At 35.5% G+C, this 24653-nt stretch overlaps 1 protein-coding gene across 1 annotated transcript in view; it reads right to left on the bottom strand.

Annotated features, from left to right (window-relative positions):
- ZBBX (zinc finger B-box domain containing) overlaps positions 1-24653 on the bottom strand; it is a 127254-nt gene that overhangs the window by 41691 nt on the left and 60910 nt on the right. The window contains exons 7-13 of the mRNA XM_044669540.1: positions 21291-21446; positions 12189-12396; positions 10185-10305; positions 6915-7049; positions 5797-5896; positions 4813-4892; positions 2466-2638 (exon numbers count right to left, since the gene is read on the bottom strand). Coding sequence (XP_044525475.1) covers positions 2466-2638; positions 4813-4892; positions 5797-5896; positions 6915-7049; positions 10185-10305; positions 12189-12396; positions 21291-21446 — 973 coding nt within the window. The remainder of the gene's footprint in view (positions 1-2465; positions 2639-4812; positions 4893-5796; positions 5897-6914; positions 7050-10184; positions 10306-12188; positions 12397-21290; positions 21447-24653) is intronic.

Below are 24653 nucleotides of genomic sequence, written 5' to 3' on the forward strand. Positions count from 1 at the left end.
CCCTACTCAGACTTTACAAGGGCACTATTAATGAGAAGAAAATTTGAAGCAATTTAAGTTTCATTCTTCTCTAAATGGCCCATTGATGAAGAGTGGCCAACAGGCAGACCACAAAAGAGGAAAGACTGAGGGAAAGATAAAACATGCAGCTGGGGCAAACCTCCCTTCAGTAACCTAACTTGGGGAGGTGAACACAAAATCAGCAGCTCCCAGATTTACCACTGCAATTGTTTTCAGTTTTCTGAAAAAGAAAATTCTTCTTAATGTTCTCTTTTTTCTTTTTCTTTTCAATGAAGTGATAAAATTTCTCTAGTATCAGTAAGAGCAGCCAGCTAATTGTCCATTTTCATATTTCCATTAAAAAAGTCACAACTAAGAAGTCACTAAGGAGCCTGTAAACAGTGAAGGTCCTAGCGTCCTAGGCTCAGCACTGCAATGTTGGACACACAGCCCAAAGGACTGATTATTGTGCTAACAGGTTCCAGATAGTTTATCAAAGATACAGAGTATTTAGATCTAAACATTAAATAACTTCAAGATCTTTTCAAATTAAGCCAAAATTTAAATGTCAAAGGGGGAAAGGGATGCCCAAGTGTCCATGTTATCAATAATAAATACCTTTCGACGAGACACTTTGCTGAGGATAACCAGATTTTAAAAGCTCATATGGTGATTTGAGAGCCATCAACCCTCAGAGTTAGAAAGATCATCACAGGATGAAGAAATGGCCCCTTGTTCCCAAAGGATCCTCTTGATGACACACTCAGTAGAGGACAAGAGGAATCCACTACCACCAGGAGCAGCACATTTTTGGGAAAATTTTTTTTTCCTGACGGGAAGACTCAGATTTTCCACTTTGCACTTTTCACTCACTATCTCTAATTCTACCCTACGAGAACAAGTAGAACAAATTGAATCTCTCATCTTTGTGACAGACCTGACTTGACCGAGTCTTTATCTAAGATCTAAATCCTGAGGTTGTCATGGGCAATGAATCCCAGGCTCCTTGGCTAAAATTAGTTTCACAGGATATGTATGCTATAAATATACACACATACATAGAGGTAGCACAAAAATTCTCTGATTCCTTCCCATATAGGTTCTGTTTGCTTTTGAGAACTACTAGATCATGGAAATTAATTATCTAACATCACCAAAAGTAAGGTAAGGACTTCTAGAGTCATATAAGTATGGCCAAATTTAAGAAGAGTAACAGATCAATTCTAATCCAGAGATGAGGATCATTTCCTTCACCAGGTCCTAAGGCTTGCAAAGTACCCGAGACCAAGATTGCCATGAGGCCAGTGTAAGACTTTGAGGGTACATCTGGGGACAATGGTAAGATTCAGAAGGCTTCTACAACTTTTGATACATTCCCTCTGTTTTCTACTTACTGAAAGAATTCTCTTCATTCCCTCTAGTGATTTTAAGTAACATACATTCTCTGCCATCTTCTAAAGGAAAAATGAGCCTTATAACATTTTCTTTAAAATAATATTCTAGAACTTTAGATCTTAGAGAGACCTCAGGATTCTTTTCAGTTGAATTGCCCTGCTTTACAATTGAATAAACTAAAGCCCAATCCAGTTAAGCAGTATTGAAACTCACAGGATGTATTAGTAACTAAGGGAGTGGGGAGAGTCAACCCTAAAAAGAAGAAGATGGGGACCAGTTCTAAAGTACAACCTTTCATGACTAAGAATCAAAGCTATACCAGAGATAAGACATATTATCAGAGGATAGGAAAATTGGTAATAATAACTTAAATCACAGAGATAGACCTTTTTCTCTGACTATAACCCTCGTATCTGACCTGGATAGAGTTTAGGGGGAAAGAAAAGGTGTCATTACAGCGATTAAGTTCCAATGGAGATGGGGTGCTCACTCCCCTGGCTTGGCATCAGATTCATGTTCTGCTATCTAAAAGCTCTACTAATGAATGGCTCAGAAAATAATGTGGGAAGAGAAAATAATATCTTTGAGAGGAGATCTCTTTTGGTAGCTTTGTCTCCCACTGGTAAATATTATACAAGTTAATGGAAATAAATTAAAATGTTTTTTTTTTGGCTAGAAGATTTCATAGTTTTTAACTTCTTTTGATACTTTTATCTCAGAGGCACTCTTGTTCAACCTTCTCATTTTACAAATGAGGAAACTGTGACATACAGCAGTTGTTACTTTTCCCACTGCATGTAGGTAGTCTTAGAGGTTGATTTGAACCCAGGTCCTCTGACTCCACAGCCATGGCTTAATTCCACTAGACTTCGTCTTCTATCTATCTTTTTCTTTCTTTGTATCTAGTTTTTATTTTAAAAAATCCAGTGCAAGGAATTATATTTTTTTAATTAATTGATTAGAATCATAATAGAAACAATTTATTTCAAAAAGAACTCATTATAATTTTTACACACAGGAATTAATATTAGATTAACTTATATTGTAATTTATATTTTTTTTAATCACACCTTTCAAATTCTCTTCGAGGGATGAAGAGATGATGCTGCTGCAGTGAAAAAGCAGGTCTTTATCCCTTGTCAAATTTTCAAGCCGTTGAAATGCGTGAGAGGCCTTTGCCAGTGAAAAGGGTATGCCTTTTCCAAACTGAAAATTATTCTTCTGATATTCATCAATTCCCCAACTTCAGTTGGAAAGCAAGTAAAAGAATGTGGAAAAAATAATTCATCATCAAGGAAAATTTAAACACTTAATTTGACAAAATAAACACAGAAGAATCTCAATTACCTTAAAATATAGAAAGCAAATCATTCTCTTTTATTTTATGGTTAAGTTCACTTAAGTTTTGTTTCACCCATAAAACTGGAACACTTTTAATTAGAATATTTTTATCTCCTTCCTATTCTCATTCCCGCAATTAAGAAAAGAACACTGAATTGTTAATCACTTATGAATTAGACCTTGTAAGAAAAATATATACAGCTTATACCTACATCAGTACACATAAGTGGGTATATCATTACCAATGAACACAGCTAGATATGTTCATTTTAGTATCACAAATTATGTAATTTTTCACACAGTTATAATATTTACATTATTATGTTGATAAATAAAATTGGTGTAGAAACTCATTTTATATATTTTTTTAAATTTCTTGATTTTCTTTAGAAAAAAGGAGATTTCTAATACTACCTAGTTTTACCACTAAGCAATGGGGAAACTGTGGATGTTTTATCATTTAATTCCCTAACCATTTACCCAACAAATATGCATCAGGCATCTACTGTGTGCCAGACATGATGTAAGGCACAGATGTTGAATATACAGCCAATGGGCTGGTCTGAGGATCCATAACACTCATAAATTTGCTTGAATCAAATTTAAATGTTTTGGGAAATATTTTAAAATATACAACAGAACTTGGATAACATTAATATGTGATTAAGTCAATATGCAGCCCAAAGAGATGGTTTAGTGGTCTCAATTTCTATTTAAGTTTGATATTTCTTATGTAAGATACTACAGATACAAGAACCAAAATTAAATTCTGTGCCCTTAGATTTTATTTTACTCACTCATTCTATGAGTTCATCATTAAGGGGGAAAAAAGAATGAATTCCACTAAGATAATCAGTTTGTCAAACCAAACAAAATGTTAACAATTCAATCAAGTTTTGAGGGTCCTGCCATTTTAACCATGCTGATGTGGGTACTGACCATTGATTCCTCCTTGTTGACAAGGTAGGCAGATGGCTGTAGGATAGACCTGCTATAGAGTCAGGAAGACATGACTATAAATTCTCCTTTACATAGCATGATAATATGCCACTGAACCTAAAAATTATGAAATTATACCATCTACATGATTAAAACAGTATTAGATGTATATAGGGATAGACGCACTATTAATAGTTTATAATAATCAGACTAAACCTTTAGAGAACACAATTTCCAGGAAGTCAGCATAGGTGTTCTCTCCTCTTTCTGCAGAAAATTAATCCAATCCATGCTGTGTAAGTGGCATAGGGAAGATGTCACTCAATTTGACTTAAGGAAAAGCTAAGTTTAAATCATACTTCACACACTCAATACCCATGGAATACTGTGCAGGTGATTTAATTTCTCAGTCTACATTTTCTCCTCTCTAAAGATAATAATAGTACTTGTATCCTAGAATTTTATGAGGATCAAATGAAAAAATATTATGTAAAGTACTTCATAAACCTTAAAGAACTATGTAAAAGTTAGATGTTGATAATGATGATGATGATAAATCAGGTATGTCTCATGACAATTTGAAAATGAAAATGAAAATATTGTGCAAAGTTGAAAAACTTAGTTAGCATGCATTTGCCAAATGAAGAGATAATTACACGTTTAAAGCATTTCCTTCCATAAGCAACGAAAAACTATATTATCAAATAAAAAACAGGTAAAAAGTAGGAGTCTACCAATTGGAAAATATTCCCATATCAAAGAATGATATGGGAATACAATGAAATATTAGCACGCCAAAGGAACAATTAATACAAGGAATTCTGAGAAACCCAGCCAGAAACTTGGAACATGAAATTAGATTAGAAAATAGATCAGAAAATAGAACATGAAAATAAGATCAAGCGATACAAAGCAGAATCTAGAACTGATCTTGGTCCCAGAGAATAAATAATGTGATATGTTTTATTCCTTGAATGTAATGAGATGAAGACTGAGATGCATGTAATGCTACCTGATGGTCTGACAGACGAAGTCATCAAGGCAGCCAGTTTTGACTGTTCTATGGTATGAATGGTGTACTTGAGGAAGAGTATATAAAAATGTCAAAATAAATCTATCTTATCAATGACCTCTTACCTTTGTTGACAATCGGTGTTAGCTAATTCAACTTTGTAAGGCACAGAACTCTCTGATTCTCCAGGTTCCTCTTCATAATTCTTATCAAAAATAGAATTTGAAATATTACTATAATTCAGTATATCTACCATACACAAACCAATTAATATGGAGTGTATCCAGGTACATTTTCATCCCAATACAGAGCACAGGAGTTTTGCATTTTAAGAGTTGTAAGATATATTGTGAATTCTGCATGAATCAAACAGGGATTTGATTTTCTTAAAATCTGACTATTCTGGCTTCCCACAATACAATATCAATAAATCTATTCCATTCAATAGAAATCAAAGTACAAAATGAGACAAAGAAAACTGGTAGAAGATCTATATGGATCATATGTCTTACAATGGCTTTCAAAATTGGCTATCATCAAAGAACAGAGAGAGGTGGATAAAACCATTAAATATACATAAAGTAGTTAGAGTGTATTTTGTCCACTATACTGAAGGCTATGCAGCATAAACTGTTCATACAAAATTTCAAGGCAGGACAAATACTCTCATTGAATATAGGTAGCATACCATATTTTTTAAATATTTCCTTTTTTGAAAAAAGCATATAAAAATTTTCAAGAGCAAATCTCTTATGTAACATGGGGGAGGATCCATATTATGCTATCAGAAATAATTGCAAATTCTAATATAGGATAAAATTAATCTATAATCAGAATTTGCCTTTCTACATATATCCTAAATACTAAGTCAGCTATTTGCATATCAACCTTCAAATTCCTGCAAAGTTAAACCCCAGTCCAGTTAGCAAAATTGTCCTTCTACTCTTTGAAAATGTCTGAGTTGGGTTTCTACAAATATATTCAATTCCATCAGTTCTACCTTTCCTTCTTCATGTCTTCTAGCTTATAAGTCTTGAAAATGAGTTTCTGGATTTTATTATGTATTACTTTTTAGAGATAAACAATGTCATTCTTCACAAAACACTTACATCATCCAGTTCCTCTATCTTTACAGCTAACGCAGGTTTCTCTAATTCATGTTGTTCTGGTAAGCAAGGAGTCAGATCCTTTTCTTTTATCTGTTCATCTAGGATGTAAACCAAGAAGAAAGGATTACTCATCAAAGAACATTTCTTACCTATTGATTTACCCTCTTCAAAATAGTATTACCATCAGCATACATATGGGGCTCTCCTTTGCATTCATATGAAGGTAGGTATAAGAGCCGTCAGTTTCCACAAGTTAAATAAAAATTTTAAGCAAATTAGCAAAATATTGAATTAATGCAAAATCATTTTTTTCTTTTTACAAAAACCCACAAGAGAAGTTGAATAATTTTAAGTTTGTAATTTTAAAAAGAGGAGAAGTGTTGATCTAGCAAAAACCAGGCTGGCCTTGAAATCAGGAAGACATGGCTTCAGGTTCTCTCTCTGTGTGTCAGACTGGTTGTATGAATCTTCAAGTTATTTAACCCATTACTGCACTAGACCAGAGATGTCAATCATGCTGCCATTGGCCAGTTGTGACTCAAATTGGATTTAAATATAATTTGGAAAATATTTAGTAAAATAAAATGAGGATATTACACTTTAAAATAAAGTAAATATGCAGCCTGCCTGCAGGGATCCTCAGATATGGGTTAGTGGTCCCCATTTCTATCCTAGTTTGACATCGGTACTCCAGTCAACTCAGATAAGACAATGAGTTACAGAGAAGATGCCAACCTGTATTAGTAGAAGTTTCCTCACTTGAAAGTTCTCTAGGGCAGAGAAATCATAGGTCCAGTCCCTATCCCTCATTCTTAGTTTTAGAAAATGAACTTTAATTAATGCAAGCATGTTTTCTTTTCACCTTGTAGAGGACTAAGGACCTTAAAAAAAGAATAAGAAATAGAAAATATGTATGAGGGATCTGGTCATCTCTGACCAGCCAAATGGCCAAGTAATCAAGTAATCAAGGGTATTATATCTAAAACAGTCTCTAAAGGAGATTTAATGTGTTAAAATTAAAATCATATTTTATCAATATACTCTCCAAGTTCAATGTACCTTTAATGTTATGTTTTTCACTTAGTTCCATCTCTTCAGTAGAAGCTATTAAAGGAGAATCTTCAATGTTATGTTTTTCACTTAGTTCCATCTCTTCAGTAGAAGGTATTAAAGGAGAAGATGTCTCACTAATAGGTAGAGATGGACTTATTTCCTTCTCTTGTGAAATGCTCTTTGCAGAATGGAGTAAGTTCCTATGGAACAAAGGAGTAATGAAAATATGAAAAGATGCTGAGAAAGAAAACTTTCCTGTAAGCAGTACTCATTTCACAATACATTTCTAACAAAGTGAATAGACTACATCTTATTAGAATAGCAAAGTTCACCAAGTTGACATCAGAAACATTCAAGAAAAAAAAGAAACAAACAAACTGAACTAAGCTTACTGACAAAACTGGAAAGTTCGCAATATTCCTCTGCACTAAATAACAATCTCAATATTAAAAAAATCACTAATTTCTTTACAGATATGCCCTGTTGAGAAACTGGCTGAATTACAATTACAGAAATAGAGCCACTGTGTCAGTTCTCCAGGTACTTCCACTCATTGTACCATGCCACTAAAATATATAATGAATGCTTAGACAAGCTTAGACCAATGAGAATTTCTTAAACAGCCCCTAGATCTATTGAAAAATCATAAACATTTGCAACTTGTTTGGAGTTTCCATGATAAGAATAATATATAGGTTTGCTCACAATCATGTAATTTTTGGTCAAAAGGAACTTTATGGTTCATTTACTCCAACTCCTTCATTTGAACAAATCTATAGACTTTAGCATCCAAATGCTAAATAGTTCTTCCCAAATCAAGATGCCAATCGGTAGCAAAGAATAGACTTATTCTCCTGTGATTTGTGTCCTGTAATTGATAACCTATAATCTCTCTTTCACTACTGCCATTCCTACAATAGGAAGAAGTCCAAGTCAGCAGGAAGACTGACTATAAAATGGGGCTGCTTTTAAAGTTATCAGCAGTGACTGACCCTAATAGGTTACAAGCTGAATATGAATCAGTGGAGCAGCATGGAAGTCCAAAATCCTTATTTAGTGTTCAGCAGCTTCAAGAGCCCTAGAGTCCTCCAAGAGGGAGGTCACAAACCCCTTGTGCACTTCCCTGACCACAGTGGAACCCTTCCAGACCCAGAGTGCTAGGTATAGTTTTAGATCGCATTTTAGGGAGGACATTAGGAATACAGATTTCATCTAAAAGAGGAAAAACAAGATGAAGAATCACTGAATGATTGTGAGATGTTTCGCTTGAAAAAGAGGAGATTGCATGATAGTTGTCTTCAAGAATATGAAGGATTAATGATGGGTAGAGTCTAAACTTGTGGTATATTCTCTTTGACCACTCTTCCATCCCAACAAAGAGTGATGGGTAGAAGTAGGAGAAGATTAGAACTAAGAATGGAATGGAATTCTTTAATAAATTTTACCTCAACAATTGATTTTAAAATATAAAACAAAAACTACTACAGTACCTCTTTTGAAAAAGGGATTTGTAAGGGGGATTTCTCAGGGATGTATAGATTATTTTAGAGGGCCTCTGAGGTTTTTTTCTCTGTGATATTGTGGTTAATATTATAACTAAAATCTCATACTACAAATAAAATTTGCACCATAAACTAAAATCCACTCAACACTAATGATGGATTAGAAGTTTCTGTCTCTGAAAAGTGATGACATGCAATATCTGTAAGGGAAGAGAAAAAAAACTTGGACCTTATTACTTAATCACTGGTCTTAATATTGGTATATAAAATGTAAAAACATACATGTAGATAGATAACAACTAAAGCAGGAGAAGAATTTGTCAATAGATTCTGAGCTTGCTTTGGACTATTTCTCTAATGGTAAAAGTAAGTTCTAAAAAGATCTCAACATTCTTACATTTTCACCATTATCTAACATTTTGAACAGTGAAACCCATTTTTGAGGCAGTTCGTCACAGTACGGGAAGAATCTATGACCAAAAGATAGCTTTTTCATCTATTTAAAAAATCTAACAATTGTTACATAATGACTGAAATGTTAGCTTTTACCTAGGTATTATTACTTTTAATCTGAGCTAAATGAACCCTAAAAAGCAAAATTCAATTTAATTGTTAGTTTTTGGAAACAAGAAAAAAATACAGATTTTAGATAACAATATTAAAACTGAAAGTTTGGGATTATTTCAGGTGACTCCTCTTAAGACAATCTAAGTGTTCTAGGGCTATAAAATGACACAGCTAGAATAAAGACATAGAATTTCAAATTCCAAGTTTCCTTTGTTTTCTATTGTCTGATAATTCACATGACAAATCACCTATATTTTTGAGATAAATCATTTGAACAATCATATAAAACATGTATGAAGTTGAAGCTTTTGAATTTATTATTACAATTATTCTTCCTAGCACCAGAGGATGGCATAATATCCAATGGGCAGATATTTCAGGGATTCAAATAGCAGGAGGAAGATCTTTGAAATTTATGAAGAATTCACAAATACAATAATATGCTTTATAAGCCTGTTTATAACTCCACAACACTGAAAGTGTTCAATTATAGTTGACAAATCGTACACTTGACCTTAAAGATGTCTTACTACTGTGGCTAAAATATCCAAAGCCGATATCCTTTATAAGTTAGGAAAAAAAAATTTAATATAAGAATAGACTCGTCTAGTTCTGTCTCTATACTCAGAACCAGAAACATTTCAAGCATGATTCTAGGTCTAACTTTTGGCCAAACTGATAAGCTTGCCTCATCTACCCATAGCTAAAGCTACAAAGATATGCAATAAAACACAAAGAAACATGGATAAGTTTAATCAAATTTCTAAGGGATATTATCATCAGAAATTTTTTTAAGTTTCTATCTTTTAGCACTAAATATCCAGTGCAGAGTTAAATGAAAGATCTTTTTCAATATGATTTCAAAAATCATATTTGTTGGGTCTAAGGTTTTAAACAGGAGATATAAAATTTAGTCAAAACAAAACAAAACAAAAAACTCTTGGTTGAAATAGACAATTCAAATGAATGAAACTACATACTGTTTTTAAAAAAATTATTTTCTGACCTCTCCTGTCAGATTTGTCTCTTTTTTTCTATATAAAAACTTTATTTCTACCAATGGCTTGGATATTCACAGATAGAATTAGAATTATCATCAGAAATAAACAGGAGTTTCATTCATAGTGATTTAATATTGCCTTCAAATTACTATTTATTCAATTATGAAGAGAACAGATAAATTAGCTGTAGGGAGGTACTTTGTACAAGTATAGAATATTAAAAGCTTTTCATTGCTTATTAATATTGTATAAATCCAGTAAATACCGTCGATGCTTCTTAAGCCATAATCTTTCCACATAAGTTAAGCTGTCTTCTTTAAATTCAATTTTAAGTGGTTCTCTCCAAATCTTAAGATTTGTCTGTGCCTCAGATGCTTCCATTTGCTCTATAGAAAATAATTCAAATGTTTACATATCAATCCAAGCTAATTTATTAATTACTACATCTCATCAAATTCAAAATATACATTTGGCTTGTCAGTCATTGTGATCAATAGAAATAAATTTTAAAGGAATAATAAAAGATTCATATTCTACTGAATGCATAAAGTTTTGAGTATCTAAATATGAATTTGATTTGCAAAATGATAGAAAGAAAATCAACAAGTTTGGCATGCACACATTATTTTCTTCATTTATTTCTCAAATTGCAACTAAATAACAATTTCCATACTTGCCTTTTTGAGCAAGCTGATTACTCTGAAGGAGAACTATAAATTAAACATGTGTACTATTGATCCATCAATCATAAAACATTAACATTATAGGAAATGGAGAGAAGAAGTGTTCGACAATGACACTTGCAGGATACAACTACCTGCCTGAATTTCTATCTTTATGATATTTCCCATGTAAATAAATGTTTAAGACAACTTTATTGAATGAAAGATAATATTAAAGGAAATTTAAAATTTATATTTTCACTTGAATCCAACACACAGTTTTCAATATAATTTTTGACAATAAAATTAACCATTAATAATATAAAAGCTAACATTTTTAAAGATTTATAAAGCAATTACTATGTGCCAGGTATTGGGCTAAGTGCTTTACATATATATGTGTTTGTGGAGAGAGGAGAGAGAAGGAGAGAGAGAGAGAGAGAGAGAGAGAGAGAGAGAGAGAGCGAGAGAGAGAGAGAGAGAGAGAGAGAGAAACAGAGACAGAGACAGAGAGAGAAGGGAGGATAGAGAGAGAGATATTGAGAAATTAGGTCTAGCCATCAAAACTTATGGAATCCCAGATGTTTATTGTCAATAGTATTGTGAGGAAGATTAGATTAGTTATTGATTAGGTATTAAGGTGTATCTAGCAGGAAGGAGCTGGAGCTAGGAATTCCAAGATGGAATGAAGGAGCAGGAAGAGGTGACTTGGGATCGGAGAGGGACTCCATTAGGGGTTAGCACAAACTGTGGTTAGCCCTGGGAGAACCTTAATACTTAATCAATAACTAATCTAATCTTCCTCACAACAATAGGGTCACAATCATAATTTTAGATGTTATGCATCTTTGATCAATGATTTAAAAAGTTCTTGGCCACTTAGTCATTAGAGAACATCTCAGAGAGGCAAGATGGACTATATTAAGAGAAGAGCATTTGAAGGTTTTTATAAAGTGCTTTACATATATTATCTTAGTTGATCCTCACAAAAAAATCTCTGAGATAAACATAGAGGGTATTATCATCTCCATTTGATAGATGATGAAACCAAGTTTTAGAGATTAAATGATGTGCCCGTGGTCACACATTAATTATTCTCTTTCCTCTATACACTACTCTTTAAATATTTATACCATCAATAGGAAAGGAAAAAATGCAAATATAAAACATAAATATATGAATTTGAAAGAAACACAAAAAGTATCACAGACAATAAGTATATAGAAATCTACCCAAACCAATGCACTTTTAGTATATTTAATATCCCACACCCATTCTCCATAATATTCAGGTGGTTCCTGCTCTGTGTTCTTCAGAAGAGATATAAGAGAAAAGTGTCCATTTCCTCACCTAACATATTCTCATATCTTAACTAACAAATTGTGCTACTTGTCCGTATGAGGGAAAGATGTTTGGGAAGTGGGACAAACAAAATCACAATCATGTGCAAATCTACAGAGAGCAGATTTTTCTTCAGACAATTCACTAATTTGATGGCCCAATAACAATAGTATTTGGAGAGTTTTTCAAAACCTCTAGCACTGTGAAAAAGTTATTATTGTTGTTTTGTATTAAAATAACAGTACTTTCTCAAGAAGTACAAACACCAGAATTTTGTGAAAATGAATCTCTACCTGGTTGGGTTTCAGCCTCCTGATGAACTTGTTTCTCTTTGTTTTCCTGACTGCCATTTCTCCACTGAGATAAAATTTCTTGAAATGACTTAGCTGATTCCTCTTCATCAAATGAACCTTGAAGCAGGAGCCCACCAGTCTCATTGGTCAATTCAGCCTTTTGTGGTGCTGTAGGATCTACCTAATTCAATTTCAAGTATTAATAAAAGATGTCATACAAAGTTTTATGTATTTTTAAATCTTAAGTATCACATCATAACCTTTTAAAATGAAATCTCACATTTATTAACTGTCAACTGTGAGCATTTCACTGAAATTTCTCATTAAAATCAAACCTGTTTCTACTCTTTCCAATATTCTCTACTGCTGTTTGGTATTGCAAACATTCAAATGAGAGCTTCTGAACATATGAAAAACCCCAAGACAAATACCCTAATCTATTGTTCTGCAGACAATTTAAATATCAAAGAGAAAGTCTAAATAGATTCACTGAATATATATGTGTGTGTGTGTGTGTGTTTGTGTGTGTGTGTGTGATGTGTGTGTGTGTATAAAATGGCTTTGCCTCTGCCTACATTGAGACCAAAAGGAAGGAAAGATTTTGCAGCCATTCAGTGAAGAAAATCAGTGTAGAGAATCAAACTGGATAATTCAAGTTAAATAATAATAATAATTTCTTACTCGGGGCCCAAGTTGTTCAACATAGCTGTCTACAGGAATCAAAAACAATGCATAACAACTGTCAAATCTCAACATTGTACATTGTTGACAAAGGAACAGACGTTCTATAGCTTCCTATGCATTAGTTAATTCATTATCCTTGGTTTTCTATGTCTATAATTATAGAGATACTATATAACTTTAAACAGTTAATTATTACATATAACTATTAAAATTGGGCTTTTTTATCATTTCAATGAATTGAGGAAAACCCTCTTCTCTAATGTGACCAAACTGAGTGATGAACACTAAAATATCATCCAAAACTCTATGAGCTGATGAGAAGAACACAAGTACAAGTAACAATGCAAAATGTTGTGTATTCCTTTCAGGTCTTTGAGCTTGCCATATTGAAATGCAGAAGGACAGAGAGTCACTTGATTGGTACAGCAATGCAAATAACTTAAAAAAATATAATGCAAATTGGGGCCAAACATAAATAGTAAGAAGAGAATGGGCTAGATTGCATTTGAGAAACTGTATTACACTTTTAACATTCTTAAATTGTTATCCTTAGACAAAGAAAGACATTTTCACAGCAAAGTTTTCCAATGATACTATATATGTCTTTAAATAAACCTTTCATTCAATATGCATGAACATATTACGCTTCTACTATCTGTCAGGCACTGTGCTAGGCAATGGGGAGGCAAAGATAAAAAATTTAAAATATCAGCCTTCGAGGGACATACATCCTTTTGGTAAAATAGTATGTACATATATGAGTGTGTGTATATTTGAGTGTGTATACGTACATATTTATGTATAATATACAAAATAAGTAGGAAAAACATTGGTAGACAGTCAATAAATATCAAGTATTTGCTAACCTATGTGTGTATATATGTAGTATAATTTATATTATAATATATATATATATGTATGTATATATAATATATTTTTTCAGGTCCTATGCTGTGTTGAGATTACAAAGAAAAGAAAAAAAAAATATTCCCTACCCTCGAGCTCACAATCTAAGATAAGAAATAACCTGTTAGTGGATATCAGGATGGATTTATATATAAGGTCATGCCCAAGTTCTAGAACATGGAGGTAAGAAAGGATACCTTCCTAACTGCAGCATCTCAAGGCTCTCTGGGATCCTCTTCTTTCTCTACAATCTCATTTCATGACCTTATTAGTACCCTTAGGTTTAATTATTATCTCTATGCTAATGACTCCCAAATCTTATCTCAAGCTTTAACCTCCTCTCCTGATATTTCACCTCTATAAGCCTTGCAGACATTTCAAACTGGATGTCTCACAGGCATCTCAAACTCAACATATCTGCAACCAAATTCAGTATCTTCGTCCTCCAAACTCTTCTCCACTTCAAAGATCTTTCCTATTTCAATAAATTCCATTGGTTCCCTATTACCAAAATCAAAAAATATAAGCTCTTCTGTTTAGCATTTGTACCCTTTAACAACCTGGTCGAACCTACATTTCCAAACTTATTATGCCCAGATAGCCTGTTTGCAAGCTTGAGCACTAGCACCAGAGTATCACCTGAGAGTAAATCACCTAGAGCAGCGATGCCAAACTTTTTAGAGACCTTAGACACCAAGTACCCAAACTGCAACCCTCATGCTGCATGCGAGCCCCTGCCTTACTCCAGACAGGGGAGGGAGGAAGCATTCCCATTGGGCTGCTGGGTAGAGGGGCAGGTTTTGTGAGAAATGTCCTCAGGTGTGTGGAGAGGGGGAAGTATAATATGATTTTGCCATGCAAAATGGAGAACAGGATGAGTGACACCCAACAGTTTTAGAATTTAGAACCATTCCAGATGCCATTAGCCAGAGGGCAAAAAGCAATTACTACCAGGACTATAAAAGAGAGTAACTGGATAAAACCTCTCTCTCATTCCTGAGAAGGGGACCTAGGTGACTGGGTGGGTAGGCCAACCAAACTTGCTTAGATTACCTGCATCCTATTCCAAAAGTTCTCACAACTTCTGGACAAAGCTATTCTGTATACTAATCATTTGACTATCAAGGAAGATCAATATCATCACTCAATTAAACTGGTTAAGGACAAAGGTGCCTGGCCTAGACAAAGTGCCATGGAGAGGGGAAACCTCTCCAGCAGGTAGTCTCAATCTGATTGCCCTGTGATTGACAACTTGATCAAAGTAGTAAAGTTTTTCCCAATACCTCTATACCTCTTTCCTTAACCCTGATCCTTTACCTAAGAGTTTGTTACAATTAAATCTTAAAAGCTTACTTAGGTGAATCTCTTTATTGTCTTTTGTTTTAAACCCTTAACTTCTGGGTATTGGCTCCTAGGTGGAAGAGTGGTAAGGGTGGGCAATGGGGGTCAAGTGACTTGACCAGGGTCACACAGCTGGGAAGTGTCTGAGGCCAGATTTGAACCTAGGACCTCCTGTCTCTAGGCCTGACTCTCAATCCACTGAGCTACCCAGCTGCCCCCTCTTTATTGTCTTAAGGATCATACTTTATATCCTTGGATCTGAAGGAAGGAGATTGCTTAACAAATTCAAATCACAGTCACCAGCATTATCCACTTATTCATATAGCTTTATCCATCAAGCTAAACCCAGGATAAGTAGTCAGAGATGCCATGTGATTCAATTCACAGCTTCTCACTTGATCACTTAGTCCTGGGCACTGTTAGGTGGGAGGTGATAATTAGCTGAGCTTCAAATACTTTGTGAGACCTGGTGTTCATCTAGGCTTCCATCTTCACTCAGCTCAGGTCCTTACATCATCAGAGGACCTCAGGCCATTCTCTACTAGGCCCTGCCCAGTATCGCCCTACCTCTCATAACAGAAGGGAGCAGCTCCCTCTGGCATACTCCAGTACATGTGCCTTATGTTTACCAACACAGCCCTAGGGTCTTAGAGGAGGGTTGATAGGAGCACAACCAACAAAATGTGGACAGAACCACATCTACATTCAGCACTGCACAAGGAGGAAATGGGAAAGGAGTTGAAGGACAAAACCCAACTTAAGTCCCCAGGAGAATGAGAGGAAATCCTGGGTCTGGTCATTATAGTGGAATGTAAAGTTAATGCTTAGTCTACCAGCATCCAGGACAAAGCAGAGGTTGCACAGAACATCCAAAAGAATGGAAGAGAACAGAATCCTAACCAAACTCAAAATTCTAGTGCAGATTCTGAGGTTGTCAGTACAAATGAGCAAAAGACAACATTAAACCCAATAGCAAACACCATTAGTGGTGACTTTGAAAAAGTAAATCCATTCACTCTGTATCAGTTCCTGGAGGTCATTCCAGTTCACATGAAATTCCTTCAGTTTATTATTCCTTTGAGCACAATAGTATTCCATCACCAGCATATACCACAATTTGTTCAGCCATTCCCCAATTGAAGGACATCCCCTCATTTTTCAATTTTTTGCCACCACAAAGAGTGTGGCTATAAATATTTTTGTACATGTCTTTTTCCCTATGATCTCTTTGGGGTAAAAACCCGGCAATGGTATGGCTGGATCAAAAGGCAGGGAATCTTTTAGCGCTCTTTGGGCATAGTTACAAATTGCCAGCCAGAATGGTTGGATCAGTTCACAATTCCGCCAGCAATGCATTAATGTCCCAGTTTTGCCACATCCCCTTTAACATTCATTACTCTCCCCTTCTTTCATTTTATCCAATCTGCTAGGTGTGAGGTGATACCTCAGAGATGTTTTGATTTGCATTTCTCTAATTAGAGATTTAGAAATCTTTCTCATGTGCTTATTGAAAGTTTTGATTTCTTTATCTGAAAATTGCCTATTCATGTCCCTTGCCCATTTATTGACTGGGGAATGGCTTGATTTTTTTGTACAATTGATTTAGCTCCTTGTATATCTGAGTAATTAGACCTTTGTCAGAGTTTTTTGTAATAAAGATTTTTTCCCAGTTTGTTGTTTCACTTCTGATTTTGGTAGCATTGGTTTTGTTTGTACAAAAACTTTTTAATTTAATGTAATCAAATTATTTATTTTACATTTTGTAATTTTTTCTAACTCTTGCTTATTTTTAAAGTCTTTCCTTTCCCAGAGATCTGACAAGAATACTATTTTGTATTCACCTAATTTACTTATAGTTTCCTTCTTTATATTCGAGTCATTCATCCATTCTGAATTTATGTTTGTGTAGGATGTGAGAAGTTGATCTAAACCTAATCTCTCCCATATTGTTTTCCAATTTTCCCAGCAGTTTTTGTCAAATAGTGGATTTTTGTCCAAAAAGCTGGGCTCTTTGGGTTTATCATAGACTGTCTTGCTGACATCACTTACCCCAAGTCTATTCTATTGATCCTCCCCTTTTGTCTCTTAGCCAGTTCCCATATTATCTTGATGACCACTGCTTTATAGTATAGTTTAATATTTGGTACTGCTATCTAGGCCACCTTCCTTCATGTTTTTTTTTCATTATTTCCCTTGATATTCTTGATCTTTTCTTCCTCCAAATAAACTTTGCTATAGTTTTTTTTCTAATCCAGTAAAAAAGTTTCTTGGTAGTTTGATAGGTATAGCACTAAATAAGTAAATTAATTTGGGTAGAATGGTCATATTTATTATGTTAGCTCATCAAGAGCTTATTATATTATTATTATTATACACAGAGACTGATACACTGTGGTAGAATCAAATGGATTGGGACTTCTATACTAGTAGCAATGCAATGATCCAGGACAATTCTGGGGGATTTATGGAAAAGAATGCTACTCACATTCAGAGGAATAACTACAGGAGTGGAAACATAAAAGAAAAACAACTGCTTGAAAACATGAGTTGATGTGGACATGATTTGGGTTGTAGACTCTAAACCCTAGTGCAATTATAAATAATATGGAGAGAAACCAGTGGAAATGCACATCAGCTACAGGGGTAGGGGGTGGGGGGCTAGAGGGGACATGAATCATGTAACCATGGAAAATTTTTTTCTAAAAAATAAAAGAAAAAAACAGAAAAAGTAAATCCAAAAGAAAAGATGAATTCCACAATTCCAAATAGAGCTTCAGATAAATATGGAGCTAAATAGCGCTTTCTAGACACAAGAACCACAAGCGTCCCTGGGGGAAAAAATGAAAGAAAAGAAATACAAAATGTACTATTAAAAGAAATGACAGAAAGGAACAAGTGGTGAAAAAATAGAACTTCTTGAAATTGTGAATGGGCTAAACAGAGCCCAAGACATCATCTCCCAGAGATATTATATTTCAAGAAGTCACACAAGGAAACTGACCAGATCACAAAGAATCGGTGGAGAAAGTAAAATAAAAAGGATCTACCAATCACCTCTTGGGAGAAAAAAAATGTGAAAAGTCCCAGGAATATTATGAACCAAATCAGAAGAGAAAGATTCTAGTCCCTTGTATCTAGTTCACTCATAGAATTGTGATGAAGCAAAGTATCCTTACTGGATAGAGAAAAATGTCAGAAGTTAACAGAGATATGTAAAATTTACCGTAAAATCAAATAGCACAAGCACCAGGGACGAGTGGCTATTTTAACATTGAAAACAAACAAACAAACAACTTTGAGTTCAGATCAACCTGGGGAAAATGAGAGGATTTTAGTGTACAAAGTGAAACATATACAAAAACAGGAAGAAGCAGTGACCCCCAAAACTATTCTAATGATTATCTCAGGCAGGTGCCTAAAAGACTAGTGATCTAAAATCTAAGAAATAACCACAAGGGGTCATCTTCCAGCTCAAGATCACAGAATTGACTCATAGGCAAGTGACCATGACAGGAACTTTGGAAGAGAAGAGTAGGATCATGGAGGGAGACTTGGGCAGCAGACTATGACAGTATAACAGAAACGGAGAATTTGCAGCTAGACTTCAACATCCCACCAACCCTGGGAGCAGGACATCGCATGAGACAGGTCAGTACCCCACAAGGCCACTCTCATCCTTCCAGAAGTACACAGAGCCTAGACCTAACATGAAATCTCAAAACAATATGGCTAAAAGAAACATGGAAGCAAAAACAAAAGAAGATATAAGATTTCTCAACTCAAAAACAAGTGATCTGGAAAAAAAGTCAAGAAGAAATAATTTTAAGAATTCCTGAACAAACTGAAAGCTACAAACAAAAATGAGCCTGGATGTAACCTTTTAATCATTTATGAAAGGAATCAGTCCAGACGAATTAGAATAAGAAGGCAAAGTGACACCAGAAAGAATCCACCAATCACTTCCTGAATGAAATCTCAAAAGGAAAACACTTAGGAATGGCAGACAAAATTCAAACTTTCCAGGTCAAAGAAAAAATAAATCCTAAAGTCAGAAAGAGATTCAAGGAACCAGTTAGGATCGCTTGGCATCTATCACAAAAAAAGGACTGGGAAACATGAACCATGATATTCCAAAAGATAAACTATATAAGCCTACAGCTAAGAATAATTTACTGAGCAAATGTGAATAAAACCCTTTAAGGAAATTTTTTTAAATGAATCTTCAGTGAAATGGAGGAATCCCAAAGTTTGCAAATGACAATGCCAGAACTGAGTAGAAACTTTGAAACATCAATGAAGTGGAGTTTAAAGGAAAATTTAAAAATGTAAATATGTAACTTTAAGTGGAAATAATGTACCTGAAAAGAACAAATTGTTTCCATTCTAAAATGGATGTGAAGGAGAGAGAATAACAGGATAAAATGAGTCCCTTTAAAACCTTAATGCTCTGAGGAGTCCCAGAGGAAGTCAAATGTGACAGAGGACTTGATGTCCAAAAAGTACTCTGCTGGGCCTGGGACTTTGAAGCAGCTCAAAGAGAATAATCAGAAGCTGGAATTCTGATGAAAGAAGAAGAGGCTGGAGGTCAGAGTTTGACAAGAAGAAACACTGAGTCTGCCATCAAGCCAAACACAGTGAATATAAACCAAGAACCCAGGGGAAAAAAGAAATAAAACAAGTATCTTAAGCCAAGCACAGCAAATGCTAGACACTGGAGACACAAGTAGAAGGAATGAAATAATCTCTCTCTACCCTCAATAAACTTACATTCTAATAGAAGAGATAACAAATACACAGAAAACAAAGTTTAGAACTATATACGCATGTGTATCTACATATATGGACATGTATGTATTTATCACACACATCCATGTGTGTATGGAATATAGGTATGCGTGCACATGTGCATGTATTTATGTATACAGGACACAATGCCTGAGCTGCATTTTAAAGGAAGAGATAGACTCTGTGAAATATAAGTAAGGAGAGAGTACATTTCAGACATGGGAAAGCGAGTGCAAAGATGGAGATGAAAGACGGAAAGTCATTAATGATGAGGAAAGAAAAGCAAGCCCAGGTAATTGGATCACTGAATATAATAAGAGGAGTAGTGGTGTCCAACAAAATTGGAAACGAAGAGTCCAGATGAAGGGCCTTTAACATCTAAGTAAGAATTTTTTTTGCTCATTTTTTTTTTCCTTCGAGGATAAGGCTTCTTAAGTAGGACTCCAAGTAATCCCAAGGATTCAATGTATAGATTTCAGGAGGTCTATAAATCTAGCTTCTATTTTATTCCTAAAAGTTTTATTTTATTCATTTAAAAACATTCTGAGATGGCATCCAAAGGCTTCTAGATGCCAGAAAAGACTGTGATAAAAAATAAATAAATAAGAACCTTTGTTCCATTTATTTCAGGAATCTACAGACTATGAGCATCACTAGAAATGTCCCCTCTTCGAGCATTAGCAAAAGAAGAGAAGGAATCCAACTCCCATTTATTCTCGCACTTCCAATCAAATTATCCCCATTACAGAACAAACAATGAGTATAGAAACTCTCCAACCAAAAGTCTACTTTTCAGTGGCACTAATTCTTTAGTGGGGAGAGAGGGATTACATAATAAACATTTATTAAGTACTTATCACGAACTGGGTTCTTTGCAAAGTGTTTGCCATATAGATATGGACAAAATGAAAGGCAATTCTTCCCCTCAGGGGGAGACCATTGGGATAAGAATATATAAAAGAGAATTAAAAATAGCTAGGAGGAGAGAGAGTGATTATTAATTCAGGACCATGATGGCAAAATCTGGAAAACGAGAGTATGGTTCATTTAGACTTTTTTTTCAAAATGGAGGTTCTGGGAAGAACCAAACAAGAGGAAAAAGGGACTACAGGAAAGGGGGAAGAAGCAACTGAGGCATGGGAGCAATGTTCAGGGGGTAGGCATAGCCTGTCTAGGACCCTCCCCCTTTTTTGTTACACACAATAATGCTTGTTCCACAAATAAAGATAAAATATCATTTTAAAAATAAATGCTAAATTTTAATGCAGTAAAATAATTCCAAAATAATCAAAGGGATATAGATGACTGAATTATGGATTCTATGCTCCCACATGACAGAAAGCATAGGCTTCACCTTACCTCAAAGTCACTGATCTGCTGAGGTGTTGTTTTGGGGGCTTTCTCATTTTTTATAGTCTCTTTTTTCAACTTCTGTTTGTCTTGAGCTTCTTCAGGATAAATTTCCTTTAAAAATCGATGGGCAATATCTAATCTGGATAGAACTTGGGCTCTTGTCTATAAAAGAACAACAGAGAATTATTAAGTCAAAAGTATGTTATACATATGTTACATACTGACTACATTATGGATACTTGATTTTGAGTTTTGTTTAAATCAATATGCACAGCAATATTAATTTCAATTTACTGGCTAAATAACCTTACCATTTATGTCCTCTTGTGAGACCTCTTGGTATAGAAGTAAATCAAGGTTTCCAAAGGCCCGAAACTAGTGGCTTAAGATATCTGATGGATCTTACCAAGTTGGAAGGGTTTTGAGTACAACATACACAATAGAAACTATATCTGTCACCCGAGCAACTTCATAGCTCCATTTATAGCTGTTCATCAACAAATGGTTCTCTAAATGTAGATGATGACTTAATTGAGTGTCAAAACAATTATTGTGTTTAAGTCTTTGGGGAGGGGACAGGGATGAGAGGGAGAGAATGAATGTGGATTGCAAAATATTGAAGGGAAATAATCATTAAAATTGTATAGTCTTAATCTAATAAAAAGTAAAAATAAAATTGGGAAAGAAATAAAATTTAAAAATAAAGTGTCTGTATCTATAATGTCTTTGTGTGTGTGTGTGTGTGTGTGTGTGTGTGTGTAGCAGGCAGGGAGGGAAGAGGGGAAGGTTGAAATCTGTATGAAGGAAGGGAGCACATATAAATCCTTTTATTATTATATTATTAAATTAATTTGCACTAATATATTTATGTGTATAATTTATGTAGCTTACTGAATCCTATTAGTAGCTAATACTTACTTATCTGCATCAAATTTATTCAACTCAAGAATTCAATTCAACAGAACTCAGTGGAAAACATACTAGTGGCAATTCTTTCTTCACTTAAGAGTGTATGGCTGACTTCCGGTTAAGATGGCAGCAGAGTAAGGGGCAGCTGCTCAATCTCTCCTGACCGAAACGTACAGGACTCCTCAAGGGGAAAATAAAAAGGAGTCCAGAAGAACGAAAGAACCCCACAACAGGACGCAGCATTGAAGGTATGCAGAATTGGGGCATTTCCACGCTATAAAGGGGTGAAACAGCTCTCACTAAAACGCGAGAGGAAGAAGCCCCTCCCCCACCCTCACCCCCCACACCTCGCACAACGCCAACGCACAAGAGTGAAAACAGGACTGGGGCAACCAGATAATCACTGGCAGCCCCAGGGCTTATACCTGTGTGCTGCAAGACGAGGGACCCCAGGTGGCTGGGGGCACACACGGACTTTCCCCGAGCATCCACGTGGGTAAAGGCACCGCCTCAGGCCAGGACAAAGGCCCCTAAAACATGGCCTTTCCCAAGCACTGAAGGCATCGCCTCAGGTGCAAATAAAGATCTCCAGCCCACGGACTTTCACTACCTTCTGCGGGGGTGAAGGCAGTGCCCTAAGAGCATCTGCAGGCAAAGGCAGTGCCCCAGGCTTGAATAACTATCGCCAGCCCAGGCTTGGACCTCCAGTGAGGACCCAGTGCGGACCAGAGTGCGGCAGTGGAAGCAGCCCCAAAGACTGCTAAAGGAACCTTGGGCAGAGGGGCAGACCGGGAACTACCAGGAGGCCTGACCCAGAGGACAAGGAGACAGGAGCCCCCAGAGCTTGCAAGGCCCAGGCAGACCCTGAGTGCAAAGACAAAGATGAAAAGGGGCGGGGCTAACAATGGCCAGCAAAAAGGAAGCCCAGAAGAAAAAGACTATCAAGAGAAACTCTGGAACACTCGACAACTTCTACACAGAGAAAATCCAGACAACAGAGGAGGGAAAACAAAAATCCAAACCTCCCCCAAAAAATGAAAGCTGGTCACAAGCTATGGAAGAGTTTAAAAATGAAATGCTGAAGAAGATGGAAGAAATCTGGCAAGAAAATAACAGTTTAAAAGGCAGAATTTCGCAATTGGAAAGTGAGACAAGTCAACTGAAGACCAAAAATGACCAGATTGAAAAGGAAAACCAAAAAATTATAGCCGAAAACCAAAACATTAAAGCCGAAAACCAAAACATTAAAGCCGAAAACCAGTCCTTAAAGTCTAGAATCAAACATTTAGAAACCAATGATCTCTCAAGACAAGAAGAACAAATAAAACAAAGTCAACAGACTGATAAAATAGAAGGAAACATGAAATAGCTCAATGAGAGAGTGACAGACCAAGAAAACCGGTCTAGAAAAGACAACTTGAGAATCATTGGTCTTCCAGAAAAGGCAGAAATTAATAGAAACTTGGACTCCATACTTAAAGAAATTATTCAGCAAAATTGCCCTGAAGTTCTACAACAAGAGGGCAATATAGACATTGAAAGGATCCATAGATCACCCTCTACACTGGACCCAGAAAAGTCAACACCCAGAAATATAATAGCGAAATTGAAGAGCTTTCAAGTTAAAGAAAAAATCTTACAAGAAGCCAGAAAGAGACAATTCAAATATCAAGGAGCACCAATAAGGATTACACAGGATCTGGCAGCCTCAATGCTAAAAGACCTCAAGGCTTGGAATACAATATTCAGGAATGCAAGAGAGCTGGGCCTGCAACCACGAATCAACTACCCAGCGAAACTAACCATATACTTTCAGGGGAAAGTATGGGCATTCAACAAAATTGAAGAATTCCAAGTTTTTGCACAAAAGAGACCGGGACTAAATAGAAAGTTTGACACTTAACCACAAATATCAAGAGAAAGATGAAAAGGTAAATAAGAAATAGAGGGAAAAGAAAGAAAACTCATAGTCTTTTAAGCTTGACTCTTTAAGGGCATAAATAAGAGCTAATTATCTGTATTACTAGATGGAGAAATGCTATGTATAATTCTCTGTAGTGAACTCTATACACTATTATAATATCACTATTATAGCAACCAGAAGAATAATTCATAGGGAGAGGACAGGATACTAAATGGTCTAAGAAGACATAGGGGGTGGGAAAGAGGGGGGGAATAGTAGGGGACACCAAGAAAAATCCGAGTAAATAAGAAAAATAAGATATTCTATTACACACAAAGAGGGCATGGGGAGGGGAGGGGATAAGTAATACCATAAGGAGAGGAAGAGAGCATAATCAAACCTTACTCTCAGTGTAATCAACCCGGAGAAGGAAGAGTAGCTTTATTATCCATCCGGATAAAAAACTCTATCTAACCCTACTGAGTAAGTCAGAAGGGTTAAACCAAAGGGAGCAGGGGAGTGGGGAGGCCAAAAAAGGGAGGGGAGAAGAAGGGGGA

The sequence above is a fragment of the Gracilinanus agilis genome, chromosome 3 (assembly GCF_016433145.1).
Source record: "Gracilinanus agilis isolate LMUSP501 chromosome 3, AgileGrace, whole genome shotgun sequence".
In the NCBI taxonomy this organism is placed as follows: Eukaryota; Metazoa; Chordata; class Mammalia; order Didelphimorphia; family Didelphidae; genus Gracilinanus; species Gracilinanus agilis.